The sequence below is a fragment of the Lipotes vexillifer genome, unplaced genomic scaffold (genome assembly GCF_000442215.2).
Source record: "Lipotes vexillifer unplaced genomic scaffold, Lipotes_vexillifer_v1.1 scaffold1179, whole genome shotgun sequence".
Lineage (NCBI taxonomy): Eukaryota > Metazoa > Chordata > Mammalia > Artiodactyla > Lipotidae > Lipotes > Lipotes vexillifer.
In genome coordinates, this window is record NW_006783890.1 from 710,944 (window position 1) to 731,479 (window position 20,536).

General features: G+C 38.6%; 1 protein-coding gene across 4 annotated transcripts in view; it reads left to right on the forward strand.

The window, feature by feature from the left end:
- Window positions 1-20,536, forward strand: part of BARD1 (BRCA1 associated RING domain 1) — a 71,208-nt gene that overhangs the window by 37,380 nt on the left and 13,292 nt on the right. For 2 of the 4 annotated variants that reach the window (XM_007456413.1, XM_007456412.1), the window contains one exon: window positions 14,535-14,643. The exons of 1 other annotated variant lie outside the window; for it this stretch is intronic. In XM_007456413.1, coding sequence (XP_007456475.1) covers window positions 14,535-14,643 — 109 coding nt within the window. Of the gene's footprint in view, window positions 1-2,488; window positions 2,570-4,270; window positions 4,444-14,534; window positions 14,644-20,536 lie in introns of all 4 variants that reach the window. One more of the 4 variants, XM_007456411.1, reaches the window with a different exon arrangement.

Here is a 20,536-nt window from a genome sequence, read left to right on the forward strand (position 1 = left end):
GGTACGTGGGCCTCTCACCGTTGTGGCCTCTCCTTTTGCGGAGCACAGGCTCCGGACGCGCAGGCTCAGTGGCTGTGGCTCACGGGCCTAGCCGCTCTGCGGCATGTGGGATCTTCCCGGACCGGGGCACGAACCCGTGTCCCCTGCATCGGCAGGCGGACTCTCAACCACTGCGCCACAAGGGAAGCCCTAAAAATATTTATTCTTAACAGTATTTTAGAAGAGCTAACCTTTATAAAGAAAAAGTTTTATTTGTGTGTGTGTGTATTTGTTTTTGGAAAGTTAACTTATACTACTGCCGTATGCATGTGTGAAGAATATTTCCTATGAATGAAAGGTTAGCAATAAGAAAATTCAATGCGACACTCATGTTCCCTTGTTTTCAGCCTTTAAGGTTTTATTTGAAAACACCAAGTCTGTTTAAAATTTTTTATAAGCCTTGGTAAATACTTTTTTCTTAGATGGTTTTTCCCCCCCTGTGGTTTTAAGAGAATCTCAATTATTCTTTTAAGTTGTGAGTTGTGAGAAGCCTAAAAGTGAGTGCTTATTACTCAGAAAATATTCTGTTTGAGAAGAAAGTAATTTAAAGAAATCAGAAGCGGAAGTTAATTTGTTTCTTGGAAACTTTATATTGGTTCAAGCTTACACAGTTACTGTGGACCCTATCTAACTATCATAATTTTATTTATGTGCATGACATTAAATTTACATAAAGTAAAAGGAGGAAATATGATGAGCTTTTAAGTACTAGGGAGGAAAAAGCAGATTGTGTATAAAAAGCAAGCAATTTGCAAATCAGCTATACATTTCAGGGAAGTATAGGGGTAAAGTGTTAACAGAAGACACCTTTGATAATATGAAGAGGTGACATGAAAGAAAAATACCACTGGCTAGCAACCTGAAAAGAGATTCTGCTTTTAGCTTCTAAATTGTCACTAATTATCTCTGTGACTCTTCCACGGGATTCTTCCATTCCGCAGTTGTGTTTATATTATTTTACAGGCTTCTTTAGGTTAATATGTTTTTGTGATTGCCATGTAGAATTAGACTGAGGACATTTTTGAGAAGGTTTACATATATTTTTTTGTGGATACTTTCATTTTGAAGGTCAGGAATGTGTGTGGTTCTGGCAGTTCATCTGCCCCCATATTCATGGGATCCTTTAAAAACCAAATTTGTATCTTGACAGATTTTCCTGAGCTCATTTGGAACTGACTTGAATATAGTGCAAAAGGTGCTAAGTGTATGTTAACTTGTGCTAGAGGTGTAGAATTTGTACCTCTAAGGAACTATGGGAAATATTTTTTTTATTGGGAGTGGGGCAATTGATTTGAAACATGTAGAATACTTGTTTTTTTAGGCCCATTTAATATTTAAGGTCATTTTGCTAATTTAAGATCTTAAAAATATATGTTGTATGCAGGTTTGTTTTTTTTAGAAAACTGAGTAAGCTGCCATCTTAAGATTTGCTGTATTTGAGAGGTAGTCCGAAACAATCCAATAAAAGCAAATGTTACTGTATTTAGGGGACTTAGTGACTTCTACATTTTCAAACCAATAGAGAAAAACTCATTTCAGAAGAGTGCTGGGGCTGGGAGTGGTAGGAGAGAGGAGAAGCTAAAGAAGCTCTTCTCAAAATACAACATTGGCATATGTATAACTTTTGTCACATGTAACTTTTATTTATTCAGCCTTTTTCAGAGTAAGCTGTCAGTTATTTTGGAGAAAATAAGCTTTGCTTTTGCCTAAAAAATATATTGGAGCAAACAAGGTGAATATAAACTAAATATCTCGAGGATAAGTGGATTAACTGCCAATAAGACAATAGTTTTTGGCTTTCTAACATTGGTTTCACTGAGCAGCCCTCTTGGCTTTAATTTTGTTTTAAACAGAAATCAGAAACCATGTTCATGTGTGCTCAGAAAGGATGTTTTTCACAAACGAAATGGTGACTTTAAAAACTTCATTTTGATCAGTGATCTTTGGCTAGTGTCCTTGGTATTTTGAAGTGAACTTTTTTTGTTTTGTTTTTTTTTGCGGTACGCGGGCGTCTCACTGTCGTGGCCCCTCCCACCATGGAGCACAGGCTCCGGACGCGCAGGCTCAGCGGGCATGGCTCACGGGCCCAGCCGCTCCGCGGCATGTGGGATCTTCCCGGACCGGGGCACGAACCCACGTCCCCTGCATCGGCAGGCGGACTCTCAACCACTGCGCCACCAGGGAAGACCTTGAAATGAATTTTGATACAGGTTGTTAACAGCAGAGATTTTGTACTCTGTATTCAGTGATGGACCACATGGCTTTGATGAGTTGGCACCTCAGAACAATCCATGCATACATAGCTTACTATTTATTGACTCACGAGCAATAGGCATAGAAGAGAAAAGATTTAAATTTTATCTTGAAGAAGGTAAAATCTTAAATCTTAATTTTTTTTTCTGTCCTTGATGATTTTTAATTTCTTTCTACCTTTTCATTTTTCTACTAGGGCGACATACCTTCTGTTGAATACCTCTTACAAAATGGAAGTGACCCGAATGTTAAAGACCATGCTGGATGGACACCATTGGTAGTTTCTAGTTGTTTGTTTTTTTATTATCATTCTGTTTATGTTTTATAGTTATTATAGTTTATGGTTATGTAGTCACCTATATATCACTCTCTACCACATATATAATCTCTTTTTAATCTGAAGAACTTATATTTTCAACAAATAAGAGTAAATGATTATGTTTTATCTAGCTTTTCTGTTGTGACGGGTGAAAAATTGGCTATCTTTTGACTGACTACATTTAGATTTAAGAATCCAATTACACCATATTGCTGAATTTAGCTCATTTATGGAGAGGTAACTGCTACAGCTGACATCCGGCTCCATTCTGCAGCATTGCATGTCATTGGAACCACATTTCTGGGAACAAAGAGAGGTCAGAGGAACTGGGTGTAGCAATGTATCACAAGGCAGTGATTCTTATCGAGGATCTGTCTTAGTCTCACTTATACCCTATCCAGGGTATGACACACAGAGGCAGTAGAAATCTTTGCTCATGTTAAACATTTTTAAAAGTCTTTGCTTATTATTACTAAAAAAAAAAAGTGTCAAGGATAGTCTGGAAAAAGAATGGTACAAATACATGGGAACAAGTGCTATATCGGCTAATTACATTAGGACAGTAGCATGTGGCTTGAATGCAGCCATAGAAGTGTTAAGAGATGAGGTGGATGCCCTTATTCTGTGGACTGTAAATTCACAGAAATTGAGAGAGTCTCATTAGAATAGGTGCACATAGGGTTTTAAAGTTGTATATAATGACTTCTTGCCAATTTTTTAAGCTGGGAGTGTTTATTCTGCATCAGAGTCACTTTGTTGTTTGGACTCCACAGGCTGGCAAACCTTTTCAAAGAATGGTTAATTTTTCTTTTAAGCCAGTAAGGCAAACTGTAGTAGAAGTTGGTGAGTGATTAAGAGGACCTGATGCCTTATTTGGATCCCTTTCTCTTAGAAAGAGACCTACAGACATTTAATGTGGTGTATCACCTATTAAGATTTCAATGTATGTACTTAAAAAAGTATGGCATGCCAGAGGTTTACTAGAATACTACAACATAGTGGCATTGTTAGCAGATCATTAAACATAAGGAAAGATGTGCATGTAAAGCATCTTTGAACATTCATTCAGTAAGCTCTTTTTGAGTACCTCCTCTGTGTTTTTTCTGTTATCATTGGCACCAGCTATACAGTATCTGTAGCTTCAGCAGTTGGAGAGGCTTTTCTTATAAATACTCATTCTAGGATATTCACTTTGTTGGGTGCTTATGTATACATGCAGGTGCACCGCTTAGCTTATGGCTAAGCCCCTGATTTGGTGAGTTCTTGTCAGCCTTGGAGGATTTCAGATTTTATGCATGATCTGGTTGTTAAATATTTTCTGTGTATTTTTTTTTTCTTGTTTTAAATTTCTCACTGTAGAACAATTTAGGAGCCATAATTGGCCCAGAGCTATATTTTCTTCCAAATTAAGAGAGCTTGACCCAAGGCTCAAATGAAAAAAATCTTTTTCCATGAATTGCATAAATCTTGATCGCCATGCATCTTACCATAAAGACTATTAATAGTGGCTTTTACTCTGTCAACAACTTATGGTTTAGTACGAGTATTTAGGTAAGAACCAATTTACTGATTGAGGTTCACATTTATTTTTCTGAAGTGTGGTTTTGTTACGATGCTGTTCATTGCTCTTCCTCATCACTCTTCTTTTTCTTTAATTAGCACGAAGCCTGCAATCACGGGCACCTGAAGGTGGTGGAATTGCTGCTCCAGCACAAAGCGTTGGTGAACACCACTGGGTATCAGAACGACTCACCTCTTCACGACGCAGCCAAGAATGGGCACGTGGATATAGTCAAGCTGTTACTCTCCTATGGAGCCTCCAGGAGCGCGGTGTAAGTAGTTCAACTTAAAAACTGTTTTTTTCGCTGACTTATTCTTGAATCAAGGTCTGTGATGAAACAGAGACTTCACTACCCAAGTTGATGGCTCTGTTTTCTTTCACAACTAAATTTAGATGTGGCCATTATATTCTGGATTTAAAATCAGCATTCATGCCCTTTTCCTTTATGATACTTACATATTTGAGGGAGATTTGCTCTTTTAATTCAGAAACAGTTGTCAAGTTAACTTTGGAAGCTTTGACTTTCTGGCAAAATTCACTTAGTTTTTATATTATATAAAGTGATTCATACTTATTAATAAGGCAAGAATTAGAAGCATATAACTACTTTGTATGTTTCCCAGTACTTTAGAATTGTTTTAAATATTCTATTCCTTTTCTCCTTTTTTTTTTTTTACGTATTTAGTGTAACCACAGTTAAAATATGTAAGAATTCAGATGTTAGGCAAGTGCAGTCAATGCATTTCTTAGATTCTTGTACGTCATTCAAATGAGCTCTGGGTAAATTGTTTTGCAGTGTTAGGGCAGAGAGACACATTAGTGAATGCCGGCGACTACATTTTAAAATTGCTGTTGTCAAGAGTGTCACAAGCAAATGCTGTATGTGGATTTTATATCTTTAATCTCTAACTTGGTTCATGTCTCCCTATATATTATTTTACTCTTTTCAGTTAATGAGGTAGTTGAAATGAAAATGCAAGAATTGCCTCTCTGTGCCAGCATTACTTCTACAGGTTTGGGAGGAGCGCGCAAAAGTCAGGACTTAACGCTGGTTACAGAGGCAAATAAGGATTATAAAATGCAGAGCTTCTAGGTTGTAATTTTTTTATAGGTAATCATATAATGTAATTGAAAAACAAGTTAATAACACAGGAATGTACCATACCTTGGTGCTGTTAGTTTTGATAAGTGTTTTGTTTTTTTTTTCGGTACGCGAGCCTCTCACTGTGTGGCCTCTCCCGTTGCGGGGCACAGGCTCCGGACGCGCAGGCCCAGCGGCCATGGCTCATGGGCCCAGCTGCTTTGCGGCATGTGGGATCTTCCTGGACCGGGGCACGAACCCATGTCCCCTGCATTGGCAGGCGGACTCTCAACCACTGCGCCACCAGGGAAGCCCCTGTAGGTGTTTTTAATATCCTTTATTTCCCATCACATGTAATAAGATAGGGGAAGCTCAGGGAATACATATCTTATATTTTTCAATTTTTGTTTTTTTACATACACACACATACACAGTATGTATTCATGTATGTGTGTGTGTGTATATATACATATATATATACATATCTAACAGATGACCCTCCTGTGGCCATAGCAATCCATTTGATAGAGCAAGTGGTTGCTTGGGTCAGGTGAAACAGAATAGTTTCTATTCATGGTTTCTTAAATCAGCCATGACTAGTCTAATGAATGGAGGACTGGTCAGGGCATTAGGGATTCCAGCTTTTATTTGTGACTCCGTTATTGACTTTATAGCCTCAGGCAGGTTAGTTTCTGTGCCTTGGTGTCCTTACCTATAAAACATGGGTGATGCCGGCTGTTTTTCTATTTCTTCAGAGCATAGTGAGGATTAATGAGCCAAAACACAGGGCCTGTCTTATGGTGTGTGCACCATGATTCTTCACTACGTCGTGAAGCTCATTAATACACAAGGTGAGGGCCTGAGACAGTGAGCGGGTCTGCTTTCACAGGTGCCTTCTCAGATAACTGTGTTGTTCTCAATAGGCTTACATAGTGAAGTGGCAGTTTTAGGTACATCGATAGCCCAGCACTGTCCAGTAGATCTTTCTGCACTCATGAAAATGCTCCATATCTGTGCTGGGCACTCAGTAGCTACTAGACATCTGTTACTATTCAACACTTGAAATGTGGTTATTGCTACTGAGGAAATAAATTTTAAAATGTATTTTAATTAATTTAAATAGTCACATATGCCAAGTGCCTACTGCATTCCAGAGAGCTGGTTGATATAATTAGGATAGTAGGGAAGGAAGGTTTATTTGGTGACAGAATTTGGGAATGATGTTGGATAGAGGATAGTAAGGCAACTATAGGGCAAATGCGAGAGTAGATTTAATCTAGGGTATAACAAGTTGGGAGCTGTTTCTAAACATCCTTATTTTGTGGACTGTTGGTCATTTTACTTAAGTATTTTCTGTGTTTTCTGCTTTCTGTTTTAGTTTGTTGACCTGATTGACTTTGCCATTTACTAACTGGTTTCCTTTTCAGATTACTTTTCATAAAGCAGCCCAAGAACTTTAAAAATATGCAATTCTGGTCAAATGACTTACTTGCTTAAAACCCTTCACTGGCACCTCTTAATGTTTTTAAAATAAAAGTCAGACTTTAGAACATGGTTTGTAGGGCCCCAGACGGTCTGGCTCTCCTCATCCTTCTAGCCCCGTCTCTCCACAGTTCCTCCTGTCCCCCTTCTTCAGCCTTTTTTTTGCACTAGCATTCCTAAATTTTTATTTCCTTAAAATGTGCCAAGCTGTTTTGCTTCCTAACCTTTAAATATGCTTTCCCTTTGTCTGGAGTATTCGTTTTTGGTGGTCAGTTTCTCATTCTTTGGGTTTAATCTTAGGTATCATTTCTTTCTGGCTGGCTTTCCTGAATCTTTTGTCTGTATGTGACGCTTCCTCCCAGTCACAGACCAGAGGTGGTAGTGCACCTGCCTCTTACTATCTTCTCGTTAGGTAGTATGCTCTAGGTACCAGGGATCACGCCTGCTCTCCCAGGCCCTGCCTAGTGCCTAACGTAGTCTGTACCCACATGTATTTGTAGAGTGAATTAGTAAGTGTTCGAATGCATAAAAAGATGGTATATTTTTTCCTCTCCTGATAAAAGGGGCTGATGAGCTGAAAATAGGAATTGCTTCCCTCTGCTTCCAACTTGACTATGATTGTGAAGAGAATGTCTAAAACCAAGTTTCCGTAAGCTGCACCTTGTCTAGGCCTGTAGAATGGGTTCCTGGTAGATGTCAGAGTAAATGATATGTGCTCCCTGAGCAGAATTGTTAGTCTTTTGCCCATTAGGCACCCATGTTACCTTTTGTGGGATCACAAAATAATTTCCCAAAGAAATTCCTCCAGCCTTGGCATTTTTAAGGTCTCTTTTTCTTTCTGCCAGTGTTCTGTCTATTGTCTTTTTAGAGTTAAGTACTTGCAGGTGAGAATAGGTGAAGTTTGTTCCTGTGCCTTCCTCCATCCCTTAAGCAGAGCATGGGGAGCGGGGCATGGGGACTATATAGGGTTCTTACTACTCTTTTTTTTTGCCTGAAGTTCTTGTTCCTTTAAGCCGTTAATATCTCAAGACTCCAGACTCTGAGTTGGCAAACACGCTTTTCTTTTTTTTCTGTTACTCTTTTTTTTTTTTTTTTTTTTTTGTGGTACGCAGGCCTCTCCTGTCGCAGAGCACAGGCTCCGGACGCGCAGGCTCAGCGGCCATGGCCCACGGGCCTAGCCGGTCCGCGGCATGTGGGATCCTCCCGGACCGGGGCACGAACCCGTGTCCCCTGCATCGGCAGGCGGACTCTTAACCACTGCGCCACCAGGGAAGCCCTCTCTGTTACTCTTAATGTATCTCTTTTCTCAATAACCAGGACTAGACTCTTTCCATCCCTGGGAGAAGAGTAGGGACCTTCTCCCTACTCTTAGAGTAGAAGAAAGTAGTAGAAGAAAGGGCAAAAACTATTCTTTTATCTTTCCTTCTTTAGACCTTGGTACTTTGACTAATTGAAGTTGTAGATAAGTAGGGTCCTTTTGCTTATTCTAAATTTCTAAATGGCATTCTTTAGCTCTAGAACAGACATTTTGGCAATCTTTATTATCTCAAAGTTGAAGTCTTCTTTCTACTTAGATGCCTTCTTTTCCTGGGTTTCCAATGAAATGCTGTTAGGTTTTCTCATTCTCTTCTCCATCACTCCCTTTACTTCTTAACCTCCCCAGTTGTTTTACCTGCTACTTGTATTCTAGTAGGAGTGAACAGACAATTATATTAGTGGTTACAGTACAGTATGATACAGGCCTTCATAGCTCAATGCCCCAAGATTCTATGAAAATCCAGGGTAGGGGCTAGAGATATGACTAGAGGACGTCATGAAAGGCTTTCTAGAGGAAGTAGCACTTCAACTGAATTTGAAGAAAAAGAATAGGAGGATGGGCTTTTCAGAAAGAGGATGGTGGGTGCTAAGGTACTACGGCCAGACTGCTTGTTGGTTCACTTCTAGGAGCTGATACAAGACTGGAATGAAGGGAGGGAGGAGGATGAGATGAGAGGCCAGAGAAGGTGGGCAGAAGCAGTGAAAGGCCTTGTGTGCTGAAGAGTTCAATTTTTTTTTTTTTTTTTTTTTTGGGGTCAAATTTTAAGTTGAAAACTTTCACCTCCACACTGGGCAGGAAGTTCAGTGAAGAGGTGTGTCCAGTAATCTAGGGGACAAGTGATGAGAGTCTGGATTAAAGTCGTGACAGTAGCAGTGGGGGGTGGAGGGGGAATTGGCTGTTTTTATCAATTTATTCCTTCACATGAAGTTTGGTTTACTGTGTTAAGTTTCAAGAATATCCTATTATGATTTTGATTAAAATTGGGTAAGTGTATAGACAATAGTGGATTAATAAAGTTGATTTCTCACTCAGGACCATGATATGTTTCTCTGTTTGTTTAAGTCTTCTATTATACATCTTAGTCAAGTTTTTAATCTGTTTTATATATGTGTGTTTGTATACACATGGAACTAACTATTTATTGAGTTTTTCCCAGGTATTTGAGCCTTTTGTTGCCCTGGTGAAGTGGATATTCTGTTAATAAATAAAACTTGTTACTCCTGATATAGAGGAAAGCTGTTGATTTTAGTGTGTTTCTCTTATACCTAGCCAACACCTAATTTGAAGGATTTAATGGTCATTTATTAACTTTTATTTCTTACTGCCTTTGTCACAGTTCCCAGAACAATACTATAAAAGAATATTGATAGTTGGCATGCTTGTTTTATTCTCATTTTTAAAAAATAGTGACTGTAGGTTTATAAGTCACCATTAAAATCAGTATTAAAAGCAAAGATCTCATACAGATGGCCAACAGGCACATGAAAAGGTACCCATATCACTAATTATTAGAGAAATGCAGATCAAAACCACAGTGAGGTACCTGCCACCTCACACTGGTCAGAATGGCCACCATCAAAAAGTCTACAAATAATAAATGCTGGATAGGGTGTGGAGAAAAGGGAACCCTCCTACACTATTGATGGGAATGTAAATTGGTGCAGCTGCTATGGAAAACAGTATGGAGACCCCTTAAAAAACTAAAAATAGAGCTGTCATATGATCCAGGAATCCCACTCCTGGGCATACACCTGGAGAAAACCATAATTCGAAAGGTTGCATGCACCCTGATGTTCATTGCAGCACTGCTTACAATAGCCAAGACATGGAATCAACCTAAATGTCCGTTTACAGGAATTGATAAAGAAGAGGTGGTATATGTATAAATACAATGGAATATTACTCAGCCATAAAAAAGAATGAAATAATGCCATTTGCAGCAACATGGATGGACCTAGAGATTATCATACTAAGTGAAGTAAGTCAGACAGAGAAAGACAACTACCATATGATATCACTTTTATATGGAATCTAAAATATGATACAAATGAACTTACTTACAAAACTGAAACAGACCCACAGACATAGAAAACAAACTTATAGTTACCAAAGGGGAAAGGGGATGGGGGAGGGATAAATTAGGAGTTTGGGATTAGCAGATACAAACCACTATAAATAAAATTGATAAGCAACGAGGTCCTACTGTATAGCACAGGGAACTATATTCAGTATCCTATAATAAACCATGGTGGAAAAGAATATGAAAATATATATATATATATGTGTATATATATATGTATAACTCAGTCACTTTGCTATATACCAGAAAATAGCACAACATTGTAAATCAACAATACTTCAATTAAAAAAAAAAATCTTCCTCCCAGTTATTTTACCATTTTTAAACAAGACTGTATTTTATTATATTAAATGATTTTGAGATGATCTTAGATTTTTTGCCTGTTGATGTCATTAACACATTTAAAAATATTACACCATGTTGCATGCCTGGGATAAACTTGACTTAGTGTATTGTGTTATTCTTTAAACAAATACTTTACATTAGTTTGCTAGGGTTTTATTTAAGACTTTTGCATCTGTAGGTGTAAGTTAGTATGGTTTGTTTTTTTAGGTTTCATTTTTTGCCCTCAGATTTTGATATGAAAATCATACTTACAGCTTCTTAAAAATAATCAGGATGCTTTCCACCTTCTCTGGTCTGGGGGATGTGAATGGAGTATATTACAGAAATAATTCCCACCCTGCCTCCTGTTTTCCATCCCCTGTCCCTTGTCTCCAACCTGATATAACATTATTTATTTTGATAACTTTCATACTGTATAATATTTGGGGATCTCTTTCAATTTGGTTACTAGTTGTTATCACTCTGAAATACTAATGTATTAATAATAGAGTGCAGGAACTAAAGAGAAACGGACTTTTCGTTATCCCATTAAATTTATTCTGAAATCGTCCCTGTGGACTATAATACAAAGTTTACCTATTTTATAGTTTTATCTGAGGCCATATGTGTACTTCTGACTATCTTTAATTTTGATTTAATTTTAATATTCTAATACTTTACTGTTTCCTTAAAGTCACATTTTGCTTAGATTACTTTCTTATGTGCTTTGAGCTTTTGCTGTGCAAACTTTGGCATTTTTTAAATGCCTCCTACATTTGAATACAGTGTTAATTCATTTAACTCTGAATTTACTCGTGTTTTGCATGAGAAATTTACTTCTTAAGGACTAAAATGAGAGTCCATTACCTAAGAAGGAAAATTCGTTCTATATTAACTTCAGATGTGAGAATAAGGTTCATATCTTCTATATTTCTTTGTTGCTCAAGAATATTTATATTGATAACTGTTCAAAACCTCATTGGCTATCCATCTGCACTGCCTTCTGTGCATCCCAGTGTGAACTTAAAACCAAAGCCATTCCAGTCACATCAGAACTATTTTGAGTGTTTGGAGACTATCATATGCTTTTTTTTTTTTTTTTTTTTTTTTTTTTAAAAAAAAAAAAGTGCCATTTCAGGTATCTAATGAGTTTACATCACTGGCTTTTCCTTCTACCACTTCTATTCCATGTGCTGGGTGCATCTGTGTGCTTGCGTATACACACACACACATTTTTTTTTTTTTTTTTTTTTTTTTTTAACAGAAATACAGAGTTTAGGATTTGTTACTTGGTCTGCTATTAACAGAGTTTTCCTTGCAAGGATGTAGAATTCTTAATTAGAAAATAGTATATAGACCACTGGACTTATTAATTATTCCACTGCCCTAGTTAATGTTTAAAAAATTAATCTGTAACAGGTAATTTATGTTTTATAGCTTTTAAAAAAACATGTTGCTCTTTTGAATTTCTCTGCTTTTTCTTGCTTCACCACAATTCAAGTGACTTGAAAACTTAAAATCTGTGTTTGCAATTTCATAGTTGTTCATAAAGGATTCCATCATGGACCATCTTGGTATTCTGTCATGTATGATAGGTTTAGCATTAGTGAAAAAGCCTTTTTGCATGTGTGTTTGGGATTGAATGATCTACATGTGCAAGTGCAAGTTTAAATTTGCCCATCTCTCCTTCTCCCCTCTACTAGTGGTAAAGCTCATCTTGGGCACAGTTGTAGGTGGGTGTCTATTCTGTCATTCTTGAGGGGAAGAGGACATTGAAGTGCTATACTATATTCTGAACTCTACCTTTGGGGTAAAGCCAAAATGTTAAACTCCTGAAAAAAAGCTGAAGTGTTAAACTTCTTTTTTATTAGCCTTAGTGATGAAAAAGAATCCTAGTGAGGAAAGGAATTTCAGAGTCATCTAGTTTATACTTTTTATCTTTACATTGTGCTTTCATACTTTTTTATGTTGTACCATATAGGAAAACATAAATCTACTCCTATTTTAATGTTGCTAAGAATCCAGGCTTCTGTCGTTCCCTTTAGTGTACATCTAAATTGTCATTACAAAGCATACATGAAGTATGTCATAAAATTGGAGAAAATAAAGAGAAGAGGTCAACACTGGAGATGTAACTTACGTTCCTATATCTTCATTTTGTATCTGTCTCCCCAAAAATGCCAATCTGATAATAGCAAGCAATTATTAAGCACTTACTATCTGCCAGGCACTGTTTTAAGTGCTTTTGATACATTAATTCATTTGATCCTTACGTATACATTAATTCATTTGGTCCTTACTTATACATTAATTCATTTGGTCCTTACATATATTAATCCGATGAAGGAGGTTGTATTCTCATTTTACAGATGAGGAAACAGAGGCATAGGAGGTTAAATACCTCTAAAGTCATACAACTATTGAGTGGCAGAGCTGGAATCTAAATTCGGGCCGTCTGATTGTGTAACCCTAGCTCTTAGCTACCCTGCTGTATTGATGATATCCCTTCTGCTTACAGCCATCTAGGGAGCTGTTCAGGGTTTCTTGTGCCCTAAGGAGACAGTCTACCTCTTCAGTACCATCCTTTTTGTTTCTGGTCCCAGCTTACATTTCCAGAACGCCCCATTCTTCTGTGCATTCTCTCTCTTCTCTCTCTGTCTTTCTCCTCCTTCTCGTCTGTCTTTCTTGCTCTTCTCTTTGTTTTTAAATTTTTTGGTGTTTCTCATTTGCCACACTAGCTCACTTCAACGCCTTTGCACAAGCTTTACTCTCTGCTGGGAGACTCATTCTACTTCTGTACCTCCTTTTATTCTTTCTCCTTTCACATCTAAGCAGCTTCACCAGGCTTTTAAGTTCTTCCTATTTTCTTTCCTCTGCTTTTGCCCCATTGAGCTCTGTGCAGACCTTATATCTCATTGGTTCTTATGGGAGCACAGGCTCCGGACGCGCAGGCTCAGTGGCTGTGGCTCACGGGCTTAGCCGCTCCGCGGCATGTGGGATCTTCCTGGACCGGGGCACGAACCCGTGTCCCCTGCATCGGCAGGCGGACTCTCAACCACTGCGCCACCAGGGAAGCCCCCACACTGCATTTTTTTACATGAACATTAATGACCATTATATAGATAACATGTAATCTTAAAAAAACATAGAAAATTTTAAAAGAAATGTTCATTTTAGAAAATTTTTCTGCCATGGTATAATAAATTAAAATCATTTTGAAACCGTATGTAAAGAAGTGGAATAATAGACATGGTGCTGTAGTTTTAACAATTTATTTATGATTGGAAGACTAGTCATGGGCAATATGGAATATTGTTGGAATGAATGGAAGGAAAATGTGGCCTTGTCAAGTCATTGGAACCTTTCTCTCTGTTTTCTAATCTATGAAATAACCATTGTACCATGTTTCTGAGGTCTCTTCCAATATAATATTCTGTGACTCGTGAATTAGTGCATGCTGGGAATTCCGCGTCAGCATGTTCTCTGCAGCACGTCAGTTTGCTCTGTGATGGCTGTGATTATTATAGATTATAGTGTACATACATAGTAAAATTAATTTAAAAAGTGCCCTGTTTACTACTTTATTAAATTGTTTGTCATGTGGCATAGTTTTACTTCTAGTGGATCTAAATTCCTATCTTGTGAATTTATCTAATTTCTGTAGTTGTTTATATAGACTATGGAGCCTATAATAGCTACAGTAAATGATTTTTATTTGCATTTGAAAGCATCTCACCCCATAGTGATTAATGATTATGAAACTATATTTTAAAATATGAATATGAATACACAAGAATACAGAGTTGTGAAAAACTTCATGTGTAAGTAACAATATATTCAGTTAGAAATACTCCCTATAAGGGTCTGGTGTCAGATTGAAATTTTATATCTTTTTTCTATTCAGCAGCTTGTGGTACTTGATCCTTATGCCTTATGTGAATTCTTGAGTCATTTATTTTAGTAAAAATTGTATATTATTAAGGAAGTTGAAAAAGTTGTTCCACTAGTGTATTCATTTAGTTAAGAATCAAATCACACATTTTATTTACTTAAACCCATCTGCGCTTATTTTACCAGTAACATATTTGGTCTGCGGCCTGTGGATTATACAGACAGTGAAAATATGAAATCGCTGTTGCTGCTACCAGGGAAGAATGAATCATCATCAACTAGCCATTGTTCAGTAGTGAGTATGGTTTTAGTTTTGGGAAATTTATGTATTTCATTGAAATCAGTTATAAAATGAACATAATGGCAAAATTTCCAGATAGCGAACTGCTTTCATTCACCAATTATTGAGAACTTTCTGTGTAGTAGCTATTGTGAATTCAAGTTCAAAGACATAATCAGAATAAATCAACAAATATTTATTAACCTGCCCCCTCTATATTTTAGGCAGCACTCATACAGCAATAAATATGACTGATAGAACTCTTATTCTCAAGAAGCTTACATTCTAGTGAGAGCTAGGAAAGAAAAAGACTGTAAATATGTAAACTAATAAAATAATTTCGGAAACTTATAAATGAGTGCTTTGAAGTAGATCTTATAGAGTGTAACAGAGTGGAGAATGGGGGCTCCAAAAAAGGGACTGTTTTAGCTGGGTCATTGAGGAGGGCCTTTAAAGAACTGATACTTGGTCTGAAACCTGAATGGCGATGAGCGGGCATCCAGGTGAATATCTGGAGGACAAATGTACAAACAGAGGGAACAGCAAGTATGTAGGCCCTTCAGTGGATGACCCTGGTGTATTTGAAGATTAGAGAGAGGGTCATTATTGCTAGTGAATAGGGCATGTCTAAGAGTAATGGGAAACCATTGATAGGATTTAAAGCAAGGAATGGTATGATTTGATTTATGCTTTAGAAAGTTCACTCTAGCTGCTTTCTAATCAAGAAACATGGGGTGGCAGCAAGAGTGGAAGCAGGGAGATCACGTAGGACTGTTTCTTTGTGATAGGAGAAAGATACCGTCCTGGATTAAGGTAACAGCAGTGGAGATTATGAGAAAGTAATGAGATTAGTGTGTATTTTTGAGTTAATGCCACCAGAACTTTTGGATGGATTACATACAAAGTGTGGAGAAGGAGTAGAATTAATAGTGGAGAAGATGTTGGTGCCATTTACTGCCTTGTGGAAAAAATGCCTATTCCTTAGGAACCTCTAGTTTAGTGGGGAATATGGATGTAAAAAAAAATTATTACACACTGCAGTGAATTTGTAATACATGCCATAGAAAATGTGCAGTAGAATCATGAAGGAAGAAGCTGACTTTAGGAGGAATCAGAAGAGAAGGTGACAAGGTGTTTAAGTAAGCCTTTAAAGGTACAACTTTTAGCAGGGTATCTAATAGAGTGCTAGTGGCTGCAAATAGCGAAAACGTTCACTCAAATGCTTAAAGACAGCGTATTATCTTATATAAAGATCATCCCAATATAGGATAGCTCTTAATTAGGTTGGTTTAGCAATTACGTGGCTGCACCAAAGACTCAAATTCTTTCTGTTGTTCTGCTTCGCCATCCTCCGCTTGGTGGCTTTGTCCTCACTAATCTTCCTCCTAGTGGCTGCAGGATAATTGCCACAATTCCAGATGTGACAGTGTCCAGCGTTAGGACTAACACCTTTCCCAGAAGCCTTCCAGTGGACTTGCCCTTTATGTCTTACTGGTCAGAACTGGTCACAGTTGTTTTTGGCATACATCACGGTTGAAGATAGGGTCAGTCCTTGAAGAGTGGGCGTCTGAACAAAATTGGGATTCTCTTAGTGTGGAGGGAGTGAGGAATGGCTTTTGATTGCTTGCTGCAATCAGGTGTACGAAGCAGGGATGGCAGGCCAAATCTAAGGGACAGCTGGTCAGAGAAACAGAGACACGAAGGACCTTAGAAATTTGAGAAACTAGAGTTCAGTGTTAGAGGAGCATGAGGTGTGTTAAAGAGCAGTTGGAGGTAAAGAGATTGTGAAAGACCTTGAGTTCCCTGTGGAGGAGTTTAGACTTTATTCCCCAGTTAGTGGGGCGCCTTCAGCGTGTCTCTAAGTGGAATGGGACTCTGCAGGGGGTAGTTGGGGGCAGGCCGGGACTGAAGGCTGGTTAGGAGGCTATTGAAGTGGGATCCAGGTGTGAAATGGTGAGGACTGGAACTACAAGTGGTGGGGGAAGGAGGAGGTGTGTGGAGAGGAGATGAGGGCTTTTAGAGAGACAGGGATGGTGGATGCACTGTATCTTAGCAACTGCTCAGATGGGGGAAAATGAGAGAAAAGGATGAGCTGAGATCTAGAACTGTTCAGAGACTTCTTGTCTAGTGAGGGCAGTGGAGTAGTGATTGACCCCATTGTTTAAGATAAGGAGGTCACCGAAAGCGTTTATAATTTGAGGTGGTCATAGGTGCTGTCACAAGCTGGTTACTCTTACACTTTGGAAACTCTTAATGTCCTGCTCTAGACTTAATAAGCCTTTTAAGTGTGCCCATCTATAGAATTGGAAGACCTAGAAATTAGCAGTTTAATTTCCTCATTTTATAAATGAGAAAACTGAGATGTAGTGTGATTTGCCCAGGGTTAACCAGCCATAGGAAAAAAAAACCTTTTTAATGGATCAATTAGAACTTAAATTTCTTAAATCTTAGGTCAGTATTCATTCAGTCCCATCATACTTAACTATAAATTGGCACTTTATTCATTTGGACTTGAACTCTGCTGGCAGAACATAAATAAGTTGTCATTTGCCAATGTTTCTTTTATGTAAAAGCTGGGAAAGGATTATTTTAGATATGTCAAAAATAAAGATATCTTTATGGTATTATCGGAATCTGAGAGTGGCAATCTTCCTTTTAATTCAACTATCCAATTACAGTCATGTTTTTATTAAATGTAAGAAACCTATACTTTCTTCATGTCACAGGGACATAGCCTGTGAATATCGTTATTTACTATCTTAATGGTAGATCGTTGGCTAAGGAAACGACAATGAATGGTAAAAAGTCCTTAAGTTGAAAGGGTTGTTTGGGTTTTTTTTGCGGTACGCGGGCCTCTCACTGCTGTGGCCTCTCCCGTTGCGGAGCACAGGCTCCGGACGCGCAGGCTCAGCGGCCATGGCTCACGGGCCTAGCCGCTCCGCGGCATGTGGGATCCTCCCGAAGCGGGGCACAAACCCATGTCCCCTGCATTAGCAGGCGGACGGACTCTCAACCACTGCGCCACCCGGGAAGCCCCTTAAAGGGTTGTTTCTTTACTTGTACTCATTAAAATCAAGCTCTGGGACCTGCTTCCCCCGCCACTATCAGACTCCCTTTCACTCATCTTTTTCAGCCGCATAGGCTGCCTTGCAGTTTCTTGAATCCCCCCCAAACATGGTCCCATTTCAGGTCTTTAGCATGAGCTGTTTTCTCCACCAAGAACAAATGTAGGGAGCCAGATGTACACATGGCATATGCTTCCTCACTCCCTTAGACTCTTCATATAATTTTTCAGGTCCTATTATTGATAAACTCATTAATTTGGATAAATTCAGAATAACTAATTTTTCTAAGAAAAAGTTTCATATCTAATTATTCCTTAAATAAAAGTGTATTTAATGCCAGTGTACATAATATCTAATCTCTCTAAAAGCAGAGTATTGAAACTTTTGGATGTTTTCTGAACATCTTTTGAACCTCCTGGTTCTGAGACCTCTGCTTACTCTCAAATCAGATGCCTTCCCCACTCCCACCTCCCACCCCATATCAGACATGTGGCTTTGATAGCTGTTTGCTTTATTTTATTCTTTTTTTTTTTTTTTTTATGCGGTACGTGGGCCTCTCACTGTTGTGGCCTCTCCCAGTGTGGAGCACAGGCTCCGGACGCACAGGCTCAGCGGCCATGGCTCATGGGCCCAGCCGCTCCACGGCATATGGGATCCCTCCCAGTGTGAGCACAGGCTCCGGACGCACAGGCTCAGCGGCCATGGCTCATGGGCCCAGCCGCTCCACGGCATATGGGATCCTCCTGGACCGGGGCACAAACCCGTGTTCCCTGTATCGGCAGGCGGACTCTCAACCACTGCGTCACCAGGGAAGCCCAATTTTATTCATTTTTTAAAGAGCTTTCCTTAACTATGAAAAATTAGTGCCAGTTTCTATTTTTTATTCTAATTTAGAAACTGGATAGGAAAATGCTTGACCCACTTTGGTGCTTTCCTGAGGTTGGTGGAAATAGTATCATATGCTATATTTAGAATTGATATCTTTTCATTTTTTATTTCATGCAGAGAACTACTTTAGCTGAAGTGGAGTTATATAAATTGAAAAGTAATGTGTTCCATTTAGAGTTATTTTATGGCACTTATTTGTATAACTGACAAGAATATTTGAAATGCTGTTTTTTAATATTATCATTGTATAGCAATTGAATGATTGATAAAGTAGACTGAACTATTTTCATCTTATGGAGTGTTTACAGTGTTTAGGTTAGGCATGGTTACCTCATCTTATAATTTAGTGAATAGGAAAGATAAGTGGACAGAAATGTGATGTCAGTATTTGTGTGGTGTGTGTACAGCACATCCAGGAAAACCTTTGCAACTTGAACCTTAGAGAAGGAAGTAATTCAGTAAGCCGAACTTTTAAGTGTTGAATATTGCCATTAAAAAAACTTTTTATAGAAATCTTTTTTAAAATGTCTTGAATACACACTTAAATACATAGAAGAATCTTAATGTATTTTGAGTGAATGAATTATTGAGATCAGTCTGTTTACAGTTGTAGCCAACAATTTATGTGTAATATTGTACAGCATCAGACTGGATAAATTAAATTATCGCTACTCAGATATGTGAAATGAATATTTAAATATCAGTTTTCTCCAATCTACTTGCTGAACTATACTGGTAATTATACCTGCAGTGTTTCACTCATGTTCTGTGGAACTTTTGAGAGCCCAGATGTCCAGAATACATATACACTCATACATTTAGGAGGACCCTTTGTATGGTGTTTGAAAATTAAAGTATTATGTTTGGCTTTTTATCTTGTAATACAGTAGTGCTGATTTACTTTTTCTTTCTTATCTGCTGGGTCATTGCTTTTATCAGGTAGCTTTTGGCTAACTCTCACTCCAATTTCATTTATTAAATTTCTGTTGGCTGCTATTGAAAACACTGTCCTGTTGCTTCTTTGAATCTTTCATGTCTAATCTTTAACGGTATCCATTGGTGCCTCCTTTTTATTCTTGTCTTTTTTGTCTTCTGTAAGTTCTAAATCTTTCTATTAAAATGAAAATATTAGTCTTTCTTCCCTTTTTATAAGCTGCATTGACTTACTACTGTTGGTGGATCTGATGTAACTTTGGCATTCCTTTGTCTGTTTTCACTTTCTTGGTTTCGAGAGGTAGCTGTTTTGGTGTTAAAATTTTGTTTTCTGTCTTTGAGATCAGTGCTGTTCTAGAAGTCTTAGTTTTCTTTAATTTTTTATGTAATCTCAGTTTAAATTAAAAAGACCAAGTTGAGTTTAACTCTACTGGAATAAGTTAGTGGGGGGGGAGTTAGAGAATTGATCATTTTTAAGTGGGTATTTTGGGTTACTTTAAAAAAAGGGGGGAGTGCTTACTGGTGACAGAATGAAGTTGTAAAACCCTAGAGAGACCCAATTTAGCATCAAGGAGGGACTTCCTAGTGGCACAGTGGTTAAGAATCCGCCTGCCAGTGCAGAGGACACAGGTTCGATCCCTGGTCCGGGAAGATCCCACATGCCGTGCGGAGCAACTGAGCTCGTGCGCCACAGGTACTGAGCCTGTGTTCTAGAGCCCATGAGCCACAACTACTGAGCCCGCGCACCGCAACTACTGAAGCCTGCGTGCCTAGAGCCTGTGCTCCGCAACAAGACAAGCCACTGCAATGACAAGCATGTGTACTGCAGTAAAGAGTAGCCCCCCTGGGCCTCCCTGGTGGTGCAGTGGTTGAGAGTCCGCCTGCCGATGCAGGGGATGCGGGTTCGTGCCCCGGTCCGGGAGGATCCCACGTGCCGCGGAGCGGCTGGGCCCGTGAGCCGTGGGCGCTGAGCTTGCGCGTCCGGCAACGGGAGGGGCCACGACAGTGAGAGGCCCACATAT